Below are 13,941 nucleotides of genomic sequence, written 5' to 3'. Positions count from 1 at the left end.
TAGCTTTAACAATTTTTCAGTCACATCGCTACGATGTCTGCAATGTGGTAGTTTATAGTGATGTCTAGCACTGGGGCATCATGCCGCAGACATGTAGCATGATGTCCCACCCAGTCACATTATCCTGACACCAGGCCGACCAGTCCTAACACTAACCTCTTAATGCTGAACGCCAAGCGAGGCAGCTGTTAGTACCATTTTTTAAGTCTCTAGTATGACTCGGCCGGGGATCGAACCCACGACCTCCCGCATCCGAGGCGGACGATCTAACCACTAGGCCACCGGAGCAGTGCTTTTGTATAGAGAGGAATATGTCCTCCCCACTTTTGTAAAGAGAGGAATATGTCTGACACATGAAATTACTACATCATACTGCTTTTGTATAGAGAGGAATATGACTGACACATGAAATTACTACATCATACTGCTTTTGTATAGAAAGAAATATGACTGACACATGAAAATACAAGATGATAATGATTTTGTATAGAGAGGAATATGACTGACACATGAAAATACAAGATGATAATGTTTTTGTATAGAGAGGAATATGACTGACATGAAATTACAATCTCACTGCCTTTGTTTAGAGAGGAATATGACTGACACATGAAATTACTACATCATACTGCTTTTGTATAGAGAGGAATATGACATGAAATTACAATCGCACTGCCTTTGTATAGAGAGGAATATGACTGACATATGAAAATACAAGATGATAATGTTTTTGTATAGAGAGGAATATGACTGACATGAAATTACAATCTCACTGCCTTTGTTTAGAGAGGAATATGACTGACACATGAAATTACTACATCATACTGCTTTTGTATGGAGAGAAATATGACTGACAAGTGAAATTACTAGATCATACTGCTTTTCAATTACATATCTGATCAGAAAGGTTACATTTCCAGTTTTGCTGAAAGACTTTATTATACTTCATAATTATCTCACACACTGAATATTTATGATACAATTAGTTATATTCCATGTGTAACGGTTATTTTCTTCTCATTTCAAGATGCTTTCTGGTCAAAAGACAAGAATGCAGATCTCCATGACAACAAGGAGCACATTTTGCTGCTCATGGAGGAGCTAAACATCATTGCCAAGCCAAAATTGTACATCGATGATGCATCAGAAATCAAGGTCAGTTAATTATAAATAAAGCGTATTCTTCCAGTTAAAGAGTCCACAATAAATTGTACAGCTCAGTGTTGGGTTAGAATGAGTCATGACCCACTCCCCCATCAGTTAGTCATAATCAGTCATAAGGAAGGAGCAGCAAGAGAATTGAGTCACTTGGGTAGAGAGTCATGATACAGGTCAATAAGATATAAGTAAGGATCTTTCTATGGATCAGATTTGCCTGCAAGGTTCCCATGCTACCTGGAAATTGGGAAAAAGTTGGGAGAAACGATAATTTTTTCCCCCAAGAATATTCCTCCACAACTTGACGCCCGAAACAATTACGCAATTGAGCAGTAACTGAACTGATCACGAGTTAAATAAATCGAGTTCAAACCAGAATATTAGGAGGTTGCAGTATGGATTATTTTGGTGCTTGCCATACATATATTTGTTGAGACAATCCAAACGCTCAGTGGGTTAGATTCGTCTATAGTAGACTTTTTGTTTCACAGATAGCTCGATATCCGTATCTTTTATGTATGGAAGGTATGAAACCCAGTCTAGCACCATAAGAGGCCAACATGGTGATGTAAAAGCATATCTGCTTAGCAGATGGGCTAGCAAACTTAAACGCTGTTAAATCGAGTTATACCTGCATGAAGTCATTATGAAAATTATTTATTTTCTCCGAAACTGTGAGTATTAAAATCTGTATGTCTTTAATCTGCTGAAAGACGATAAAACTAATGCGTTGATGAAATTTGAGCTGATACTAATGATTTTGATTGCTAGTCTTACGAGCACACATAATCTCACAACCGTCATTTTCAAATATTGTAGAAAAATATTAAATGAAAGTTTTATACTGGTTGTATTAAAAATACAAAAACGAAAGAGCACAAAATTCTCTATTTATTCCAAGACCAACTTCCAGAGTTTTGTTGTATCACGTGACTAACACGTAAACATGTGGTCTCTCACGCAGGGAGCATACGAAGCTAGGAACGAGACTACTCTGCTTGATGAATAAGACTGGCCAAGTTTCTTGTAGTTGTTCTCGAAATAGAAATGTTGAGAATTATATGTGTTTTCTGGTTTTTACAAAAAGTATCAGACTTTCATTTAATATAATTGAAATTTTGTACAACGACTTTGAAAAGGAGTTTGTTGTTGATATCACGTGACTATTGAACTTCCGATGTCATTGTTTGAGATTTGTGAAGTCATGTGACTATTATTGCAAATGGCAAATACCAGATCAGGATTCATTTATGCTGAGTTTTATCTAGTCTTTCAGCGGATTAAAGACATAACAATTATAATAATTGCCGTTTTTGAGAAAATAAATAATTTTCCTGTCGATTTCATGCAGGTATAACTTGATATAACAGTTTAACTTTGCTAGGCCCGCTGATAAGCTATATTACGATGGTGGCAGATTCCAAATTTTTTATATGTAACTGCTCTGAACCCACACTCCATCCTAAATGTCCGAAGTTGAAAAATGGGGTTGGAATATTCAAAGGAAACCCAGATCAGAAAAATGTTGAATCTCTGAGCTGATCGTTGGTGCAAAATTATTATACAGTGACATGTAGCTTGAAGCATTGGTTTCAGATTTTAAATGGACCGCAGGAGAAAAGGGAAATTGTCGTCCCTTTTATTATATATTAAGAAACGATAAGAGCCCATGTATCAATACAGGTTTGGGAGTGGTTTATTGAACTACAAGAAGACAAGTTGATTTTACAGAAAATTCAGCCCATGTTTATACAACAGTATATAATTTTGAAGGTCTTTTGTCAAAATTTAAATCGACCCTTTTGTAAATGTTTTTAAATTGTGGAATTTTTGTTTACCAAATCTTAAGGAGTTTAGGTTGGTTTAAAATCTTGTTTGAGATTTTATTGGCACACACAAAATCAGGGTTAAAATTTTTGTTGTTACAAGATTTTAATACTTTGCAATTATTGGGGGTTTTTCATACTGTAATAGGAAATGTTTACTTTGTATAACATGCACATATATTGCTCTAGAATTCTTATGAATAAAGGTTTGAAAGGAAACAAATAATTTATGCTCATTCTGTTGTTTCCATGTAGCAACATAATGCAGGTCAGAAAAGTAAAGTTAGAATTTGTATTCTGTACATTAAAATGGTTTTAAATGCCAGTTTATAGGAATATAGTCAGATTTGTTTTGTTTCACTCATTTTGTAGTTTTATACAGATCATCCTTACTGACATGTTTTGGAGATTCTTGAAAGAGAAACATCTTCAGATGTGGAAAATGCATGTTTTATAATCTAAAATGTTCTTTAGTTCTATTCAGTAATGGTCATATGTTAACCTTGAACAAATTAATTTCATCCTGGAAAAAAGCCTGGAAAAGACCTGGAAATTTGTATTTAGAAAAGTGTGGAAACCATGATATATGCAGATAAATTGAATAAATTCCTTTGTATGAGGGCCTCAAGGTTGATTAGTTCTTAGCTAATTGTGTTACCCTCTTTAAATAAGGTTATTTTTATTATTATTATTATTATCATTATTATATAAAGAACATCACCCATAAGCAAATTTGTTAACTCACCATACAGAGCATTGAGAGAAAGACATACACATGCACATGACGTCAAGCTATTTGATGGAGCTCCAGACACATGTAATACACATCCCTGGTGGCAAAAATCTAAACTCTCTATAGAAATTCTGTAAATCCAGCGAAAAACAGAAATATTTATGTCAGACTGGTTTCTTACTTTTTCAAACACCACAATATGCCCCATTTTAATCAAACCTAATTATGTTATTGCAAATGTAAACACCTGTACTTAGCAACCAGAGTAGTTCATTCATCAATCCACATGCTATTTTTCATAAGAACATTTCCATGTAGTGAATCATTGCACTAGTGATAACAACACTTTCCATATTTCCAGGACAGAAAATATAAATTTGCAAGAATGTCATGAATTAGAAATTTCCTCAATCACTGCACACTGTGTTGTACCCAGTAGGCATATTGTACAGCCAAGCCAGCTACAACCAGACATGTATTTACTTCAAACTATTTTCCCCATACTTTGTCAAACATTCCAATCTGCCCCACTTGAATCACAGATAACAATGTGATAGCAAATGAAAACTCCTACACTTATCAACCTGAGTGGTTCATTCATCTGTCCACACACTATTCCACAAGAACTTTTCCATGTACCAAATCATTGCAGTAGTAATTGCAACACTTGTCATATTTCCAGGACAGAAAATCTAATATTTTCCAAGAAAATCTTGTATTAGAAATCTTCTCTCAGTCACTACACACTTATTTAGGATTGTCTAATCTCCTCACTGTCATTACACACTTATTTAGGACTGTCTAATCTCCTCACTGTCATTACACACTTATTTAGGTCTGTCTAATCTCCTCACAGTCATTACACACTTATTTAGGACTGTCTAATCTTACAGTCATTACACACTTATTTAGGACTGTCTAATCTCCTCACAGTCATTACACTCTTATTTAGGACTGTCTAATCTCCTCACTGTCATTACACACTTATTTAGGACTGTCTAATCTCCTCACTGTCATTACACACTTATTTAGAACTGTCTAATCTCCTCACAGTCACTACACTTATTTAGGACTGTCTAATCTCCTCACAGTCACTACACACTTATTTAGGACTGTCTAATCTTCTCACAGTCATTACACACTTATTTAGGACTGTCAAATCTCCTCACAGTCACTACACTTATTTAGGACTGTCTAATCTCCTCACAGTCACTACACACTTATTTAGGACTGTCTAATCTCCTCACAGTCACTACACTTATTTAGGACTGTCTAATCTCCTCACAGTCACTACACACTTATTTAGGACTGTCTAATCTCCTCACTGTCATTACACACTTATTTAGAACTGTCTAATCTCCTCACAGTCACTACACTTATTTAGGACTGTGTAATCTCCTCACAGTCACTACACACTTATTTAGGACTGTCTAATCTCCTCACAGTCACTACACACTTATTTAGGACTGTCTAATCTCCTCACAGTCACTGCACTTATTTAGGACTGTCTAATCTTCTCACAGTCATTACACACTTATTTAGGACTGTCTAGTCTCCTCACAGTCACTACACTTATTAAGGACTGTCTAATCTCCTCACAGTCACTACACACTTATTTAGGACTGTCTAATCTCCTCACAGTCACTACACTTATTTAGAACTGTCTAATCTTCTCACAGTCACTACACTTATTTAGGACTGTCTAATCTCCTCACAGTCACTACACACTTATTTAGGACTGTCTAATCTCCTCACAGTCACTACACACTTATTTAGGACTGTCTAATCTCCTTACAGTCACCATACACTTATTTAGGACTGTGTACCCAGTACTGTACTGCACAGTATTATAATGTTGCCAACCAAAGAACAATTTCCAAATTAGAACTGATGAAACTTCAATGTCAGCAGTATAGAAGATATTTTTACTTATTATTTTCTTTTGATATCCATAAATGATTAAATGTGATAATACAGTAATAATATGACATGTTTTTATGTTTCTACTTTCTCACTCATGCATAGAACTTGTGTACTTAGAGTCAACAGGTCACCCATTGCCTTCATTAACATATTTGTATTAATGTGTGGTATTTATAAACAATACCGTGTTGTGCAATACTTCCAATACAGAACATTTATAATTGTTTTTTTTATTTACTATTTTCTGTATATAGCGAGATTCTAATTAGATATTTACTCATGTTTTGATAAAAGAGGACGAGTCCTGGTGGCTGTTAAAGTGAGTGGTAATAATTTTACCTAATTAATATGTGTTAAATTTACCAACTATATTGCAAACATGAAGCATTATTTTAATTTAATTAACCAAAATTGGGTGGGAAAATAATCTGTCGGTGTTTGTATATAGACAAGGAAAAATCCTATTTGCATGGTTGCATTATTTAACTCCCCACTCAGCAGAGCCTTGTGGAAGACAAATAATGTAACCCCTTGACTTGTACTTTTTGGTCTTGGTGCAAACCCCAACATAGATTCCATTAATATCACTGCCAGATATCCTCATTGTTAATTAATCCATTCATTTGTCAGGAGGTGAATTACTTCTTCGCCCCATGCATGCTTTATGCGGAACCACCCAGAGAAATTATCTGCCCAGAACCTCATCCTCAGATGGAGAGCTCATCAGTCATGTGCTATGTTTTCACTGGAAAATTTCTTCCAGCACCAATTTTCCACCGACTTCTTGCTGCCTGTGTTGCTCACTGGCCACTAGCAACAAAGAAGACAAAGACAACACTTGAGAATCAGATCTTCTGTGGCTGCGGTGTTTTTCAACTTGACCTTTACCACAAACTGACCCTGCACTTTTGGGACTACATCATATCCATGAGAGTGACAAGAAAGGGGATCACAGACAAGACTCCATCTTCCAAGCTGTGTATTGAGGTGAGAGAGTTTATTGTCAAGGTACTCAACAAAATCATTGGATACCTGGGTCATAGCCTGCAGCTTGAGGAGTTTATACAGTGCCCTGAATACAATGGTGAAAGCGTCAACAGCCTTATCCCAGTGTCCCTGCTGAAAGAGAATTCAGAAGTATGCTGTGACTTACATGACAACATAATTGAGTCAAACAAGTTTTTGAAGTTTTGGTTTGAAGGTCAGGTGAGTACAAGCAAGATTGTCTTTTTGAGATCTGCCTAAAACAGAAGCAAATCAGATTGTTGCAAATACCTTGCCCTTAACATAGAAATGAGCACTGGAATTATTTGGGCTATGAAGCTGTTTAGCTCAGATTGAGATGAGTAAGTCAAAACATAAAGTACAACCAGTATATTTTGTTAAAATGTTAAAGTTATCTTTTTCAGTTTGAGGTTATATATAATATATATATATATATATATATATATATATATATATATATATATATATATATATATATATACTTAGTAGAGTGGTATTACAGGGAAAATATGCAAATACTTTTGTTTCTCTGAATACAGGATGATCAGATAATCAGATTCAGCCCAGGTGTCCAGACACTTTGCTTCTACCATTGCATCAGCCCAGGTGTCGAGACACTTTGCTTCTACCATTGCATCAACCCAGGTGTCAAGACACTTGCTTATACCATTGCATCATCCCAGGTGTCGAGACACTTTGCTTATACCATTGCATCAGCCCAGGTGTTGAGACACTTTGCTTCTACCATTGCATCAGCCCAGGTGTCAAGACACTTGCTTATACCATTGCATCAGCCCAGGTGTCAAGACACTTGCTTATACCATTGCATCATCCCAGGTGTCGAGACACTTTGCTTCTTCCATTGCATCAACCCAGGTGTCAAGACGATTGCTTATACCATTGCATCAGCCCAGGTGTCAAGACACTTTGCTTATACCATTGCATCAGCCATGGTTGCTTTCTTGGATTGTTTTCATGGGCCAGACTTCTGTTGCCTGGTCACTACTGTATCTACTTTTGTTACTTTGTCAAAAAGCATGAAGCCAGACATTTGTTATAGAGAAAAATATAGTTTATAGGCATGAATAACACAAGTGACTTTCCCTTGCGATAAGGCCAAGTGACCTCCACTGGCTATAAGGTCATGTGACCTCCCCTGGTCATGAAGCCAAGTTTTGTTTTTTTTGGTATAGCATTACATCAATTAACAACTGGTATTTTCAATTTGTCAGAAACTGCCAAAAAATTTTGACGCATCCTGGCATAAAAGTTTTTCACTTTTGTAAAAATGATGGCAATTAACTTTCATACATGGCTGATATTAATAAAAATAGAGAAACCTTAAAACCACTTCTCAATAGAATTTAATTAAATTTTAAAAGAGAGTCTCATAGTATAAAGGAGTTTCAGACTGGTTCAAATGGTTCTTATTTGTGACCATATATGGTCAACAATATTAAAACCGAAAAAAGTTTTCAAAGACATTTCAGAAATGACTACAGAAATTTGTCAGGAAGCATCCCATGCAGATGATGCTGATCTGCAGCTGTAGAAAGGAAAAGTACAAATTTTAACAGATTGGTGATAAGAATACACACGTATAGATGACGTCTTAAGTTTTACAACTGTACAATACGCATTCTGCGATAATGCATTTCAGACAAGATGTACTCATTTTTGCATCAGACAATGTGCTCATTTGTACAGTAAGCATGTGCATCAGACACTGCTCATTTGTACAGTAAGCATGTGCATCAGACACTGCTCATTTTTACAGTATGCATCTGCATCAGACACTGCTCATTTGTACAGTAAGCATGTGCATCAGACACTGCTCATTTGTACAGTATGCATCTGCATCAGACACTGCTCATTTGTACAGTAAGCATGTGCATCAAACACTGTGCTCATTTGTACATTGCTGATTGGAAGAAGGTGAAATGTCATTGATGCATAAAAGTAGGCTAAGTCTATTTCTTGTGAATGACTAGGTAATCATTAGTTTTTTTCATAAAGTAGTAGCAACTAGTCTTCACAAAAATCTATCCTAGATGGAAGTCTTTTAGATTCTAATAAGTATCTTTCTTTTAAAGGTACAGACAACTGAAGAGTATATATCTATATATCTAAATTGTGGTCAGAAGCAAGTATTTGAGTTCTGACTGAGATGAGTAAATTGCATAAAGTTCTGCAAGAAATATCTGATACAGTAACATGTTAGTGGACAACACTTGCTGCTTGTTGAAATAAAGGATGATAGTGAATTGTATAATCCAGAAATAAATAGGATGCAGTTGTATGTTCTCTCCTGATGAAATGTGAACACATGTACAATTTGGCAATAATAGATTGTAACCATCTTCAAGCATGTGTACAAATATACTTTTATAGAATCCAGACATGAATAAGCTCCATTATTTGTTTCTCCTGCAAAGTTACTTTTAATATAATTCTCTAGCTGAAAAGCAAAAGTCATGTAAAGAAGTTTCATGTTCAATTTTGCATGGGATATAGCATGATCATGATTTTCTTATATGGACTTTTCCATTAAGTTAAACTTATATCAGTATAGTAATTTGTGTGCTGTGTGAAAAAGAAATCCTGGTGTGATGCAGTTGCCGTTGTCTACAATTGAAATGGTTTTACTTCTTTCCTTTAGCAACAACAGGAAGCAGGGCAGATGGAGTCATCTGGCTCTGAACAGGACCAAGGAGGTCAAGGTCAAGATGATGCTGATGCACCTATTACCCAGGAGCACATCAACCATGCCCGTCTTTGTAATGCACTGACAACTGTTTGTGCCGATGCTTTGAGGGAGATTCTTATCAGCCAGGTACCAGTAACCTATGCCAACATCTATCAAGTGATCCTGGCCAATAAACCCAACTTGACCAGCAAGAAATTGCTGAACAAGAACCAACATGATGTTGTTTTCCCAGATATCAAGTGTCGGTTTACAGGAACTGTGGACCAGTTTGATACTTCTTTGCTATATACAATGATACGAAATGTAAGTTCAGTTCCTGCTCCAACTTCAGGCTGGGGGAAACCTCCAGTTGATCAACCAACAAGGGACACTAGTCTAGGAGCCAGTGTGGAAAGAATCCGATTATTTAGGAATGAAGTTAGTGGTCATTCCGTGGATGGCAAGATTAGTGACACCGAGTTCAAGGATTACTGGCAGAAAATTGATAATGTACTTAATGACATTGAAAGTGCTATTGGAGTCCGGGATTACCGAGTACAGTTAGAGAAACGTAAATGTCAGGCCATCACCCCACAAGAAGCCCATCAGCTTCAGAGACAATTCCAGGAGTATAAAAAACAAGTAGAAGGTAAATTTTTAGCAACTATTTCTGAGGTATCATTTTCTGCTACATTTAGTTACCTACTTACCTATCTACATTTAGTTACCTACTTACCTATCTACATATCTAGCAGCATGAAAGTACTAGCATCATCTTTTTGACTGGGAAGTCAGCATTTTTATGCATATCAGTGATTTCTCTTTGCTAATTGGTTAGGAGATGACCCATGGCTTCAGGAAGAACTACCTTACCCAATACCAATTGATCTGAGATCCATGGTTCCTGATGAAAATTATATAGGTCATTGGTTCTCAAAACTGGGTTGCCATGCTGTTTTTAAGTGGGTCACCAAGATGAATGTTAATATTTTTAAAGTTCCAGTGCTACAATAATCATTATCTTTATTGATATTTCAAATCAATACATGCACATTTGAAATGAAAATTGTGTTATTATTTTGATGTACATTTCCCTTCTCCTTTTTTATCATAATGGACAGTAAACATTTACAAATCCAAGAGAATGAATAAAATATATGTCATGGATTTGTATGCCAGTGACAGCTTTTAAAAATAATTACAGCAAGCATAACAAACATTTGCATGTTTTCTTTCTATTTTTTCTTAACTTGATATTGTTCTGCTTATGGAAGAAGTCAACATGAAGACATTGTTGACTCAGTATTCAGACTGATTTTAATTTTAGAAAAAAATCGCCTCAATTGTTGTATATATTTAGTTAAACTGCAAAGAACAAAGACACAAATCTGTCATAGCAGAATGCACCTGCAGATCATGGCCTATGTTGTTTGTTGTACTGATTACTCCTAACAAGCTGCACAGACCCAGCTCTGCTGGTGCGTTATTGGACAACTGATCTGGGTCTGCAGTTGGACTCATTTTATAGATGAGTGTATACAATTGTCTTCTAACCCTAACCTTAAATATTACAGCTTTACCAATGACTATTCCCATAACTGTTGTTAGTTACCTCACAATCTCACATGTTGATTGATTCAATATTATAACTATTTCACTGATTTGTGTTACTTATCTCCCCTGTGACATGTTGATTGATGCAATACTGTAACAAAATCTTGCAAACACAACTGCTCTTAGTATTTATTAATTTTCTGTTAATCTTGGAACATGTTAAAACACGTACTGTCAATGTGCATATTGACCACACCCTGTGTCATGATTGTATAACAGTTATGGCCGATTTTAGCTTGCAGCTAGATGCGGTATATGACACAGCCCTGATATGGCAACTTGATTCACAGTTATTGGCAGATTTCAGTCATGTTCAAGGATGTGCATGTGAACCAATCCTTGTGTTTCCATGACTTGATAAGTTTTCCATTCTAACTTGCAGCTGTCACCAAACAGTCATTTCTACTTATTGATGAATTTAATTCTATCATGTCTGTTGTGTGAGGAAAATGGATATGGGGGAAACAGCTAAAATTATATGTGGATTTTGCTTACTGGCTTTTGTATGGGAGAAGGGAGATGGGGAAGGAACAGCTATAATTATATGTGCATTTTGCTCACCGATTCTCTTTGTAAAGTTATGCTTCAGAGGCAAAAGGGAAAAACATCTTGGTGTCCACAAAGAGAAGAAAATTCATCATCACAAATTGTTAAGTTGTAATTCTGCAAGTGAATTATTTTTTATGCTTGAAACTATTGCAAGTCACATATATGAGAAATACAGCTTGGTCATGTCACAGGTTGGAAACTGTGTTCCACACAACCCATTATATTGATACTAATGCTAGCAAGTTACATAAACAGGAGATGTAACATTGATCACAACACGGGTTGGATATTGTGTTCAGTGAGAACCCATTTACTTTAATACTGATGCTTGCAAGTCAGATAATAGAGGGGTACAATATTGTTCAGACAGGAGGTTGGACATTTTGTTACAAATCCATTTTAATGCTAAATAAATTTGCAAGTGATATACATGTGAGATAATCATGCTTAGAGAGAAAGTGGGAAGCTCATGTAAATGGGTTTTTATTGCTGTTCTTTTTAATGCTGGGCATTGGAAACAAACAGCTAAACAAAATTATAATTTAGCAGCTAATCTGAGTTTACACCAAGAGAGCAACGTAACTCTTCTTTCATTTCAGATGCAAAAGAAAAGCTTCGGATTGCCATGGAGGCTGTTGAGAAGCTTTAGCATTGAAGAGAAAGGTCAGTTTGCTGTCTGTAATATGTATATGAGCGGCAATGTTTTGTATGCTGGTGTTGGTGTCACTCTTTGTACATAATCATTACTTAAATGGTTTGCATGCTGGTGTTGGTGTCACTCTTCGTACATAATCGTGACAAAACTTGTGCATGCTGGTGTCAGTGTAACTCTTTGTACATAATGATGACATAAATCTTTTGCATGCTGGTGTCAGTGTAGCTCTTTGTACTTAGTTGTGACATATCTCTTTTGCATGCTGGCGTAGATGTAACTCTTGGTATATAATCATGACAGTAATCTTTTGCATGCTGGTGTAGATGTAACTCTTTGTACATAATCATGAAATAAATCTTTTGCATGCTGGTGTAGATGTAACTCTTTGTACATAATCATGACAGGAATCCTTTGCATGCTGGTGTAGATGTAACTCTTCGTACATAATCATGACAGGAATCTTTTGCATGCTGGTGTAGATGTAACTCTTCGTACATAATCATGAAATAAATCCTTTGCATGCTGGTGTAGATGTAACTCTTTGTACATAATCATGACAGGAATCTTTTGCTTGCTGGTGTAGCTGCAACCCTTCGTACATAATCATGAAATAAATCCTTTGCATGCTGGTGTAGATGTAACTCTTTGTACATAATCCTGACATGAATCCTTTGCATGCTGGTGTAGATGTAACTCTTTGTACATAATCATGAAATAAATCTTTTGCATGGTTGTGTCAGTGTACTCTTCGTATATAATCATGACAAATCTTTTGCATGCTGGTGTCGGTGTAACTCTTTGTACATAATTATGACATAAATCTTTTGCATACTGGTGTCACTAACTCTTCGTACATAATCACAACAAATCTTTTGCATGCTGGTGTCGGTCTAACTCTTTGTACATAATCATGACATAAACCTTTTGCATACTGGCATCAGTGAAGGTCTCCTTACATGTTCTTAATAACTTTCTTATGCATTTAGGTGTCAGTGAAAGTCTCCTTACATGGTCATGACAGCAATCTTTTCCATACTGGTGTCAGTGAAGGTCTTCTTACATGGCCATGACAGCAACCTTTTCCATACTGGTGTCAGTGAAGGTCTTCTTACATGGCCATGACAGCAATCTTTTGCATACTGGTGTCAGTGAAAGTCTCCTTACATGTTCTTAATAACTTTCTTATGCATTTAGGTGTCAGTGAAAGTCTCCTTACATGGTCATGACAGCAATCTTTTCCATACTGGTGTCAGTGAAGGTCTTCTTACATGGCCATGACAGCAACCTTTTCCATACTGGTGTCAGTGAAGGTCTTCTTACATGGCCATGACAGCAATCTTTTGCATACTGGTGTCAGTGAAAGTCTCCTTACATGTTCTTAATAACTTTCTTATGCATTTAGGTGTCAGTGAAAGTCTCCTTACATGGTCATGACAGCAATCTTTTCCATACTGGTGTCAGTGAAGGTCTTCTTACATGGCCATGACAGCAACCTTTCCATACTGGTGTCAGTGAAAGTCTCCTTACATGGCCATGACAGCAATCTTTTCCATACTGGTGTCAGTGAAAGTCTCCTTACATGGCCATGACAGCAATCTTTTCCATACTGGTGTCAGTGGAGGTCTTCTTACATGGCCATGACAGCAATCTTTTCCATACTGGTGTCAGTGAAGGTCTTCTTACATTGCCATGACCGCAATCTTTTCCATACTGGTGTCAGTGGAGGTCTTCTTACATGGCCATGACAGCAACCTTTCCATACTGGTGTCAGTGAAAGTCTCCTTACATGGCC

General features: G+C 36.4%; 2 protein-coding genes across 10 annotated transcripts in view; one reads left to right on the top strand and one right to left on the bottom strand.

Annotated features, from left to right (window-relative positions):
• Positions 1-13,941, bottom strand: part of LOC149774742 (uncharacterized) — a 37,566-nt gene that overhangs the window by 10,317 nt on the left and 13,308 nt on the right. Inside the window, exon 5 of one of the 6 annotated variants that reach the window (XM_089944814.1) lies at positions 6,645-6,759. The exons of the other annotated variants lie outside the window; for them this stretch is intronic. The gene's annotated coding sequence lies outside the window, so the exon portion shown is untranslated. Of the gene's footprint in view, positions 1-6,644; positions 6,760-13,941 lie in introns of those variants that run through there. 6 annotated transcript variants of the gene reach the window in all.
• The window catches only part of LOC149774743 (uncharacterized), a 175,623-nt gene that overhangs the window by 156,116 nt on the left and 5,566 nt on the right, over positions 1-13,941 (top strand). For 3 of the 4 annotated variants that reach the window (XM_089944807.1, XM_089944809.1, XM_089944810.1), the window contains 4 exons: positions 1,028-1,155; positions 6,271-6,846; positions 9,305-9,980; positions 12,094-12,157. In XM_089944807.1, the coding sequence (XP_089800933.1) occupies positions 1,028-1,155; positions 6,271-6,846; positions 9,305-9,980; positions 12,094-12,143 (1,430 nt within the window). In that variant the 3' untranslated portion in view covers positions 12,144-12,157. The remainder of the gene's footprint in view (positions 1-1,027; positions 1,156-6,270; positions 6,847-9,304; positions 9,981-12,093; positions 12,158-13,941) is intronic. The other variant, XM_089944808.1, reaches the window with a different exon arrangement.

Source organism: Sinohyriopsis cumingii, unplaced genomic scaffold, assembly GCF_028554795.1.
Source record: "Sinohyriopsis cumingii isolate HCF-2022 unplaced genomic scaffold, ASM2855479v2 utg000160l, whole genome shotgun sequence".
Lineage (NCBI taxonomy): Eukaryota > Metazoa > Mollusca > Bivalvia > Unionida > Unionidae > Sinohyriopsis > Sinohyriopsis cumingii.
Note: the sequence above shows the minus strand (reverse complement) of the source record. Positions and strands in the feature narration are given on the sequence as shown.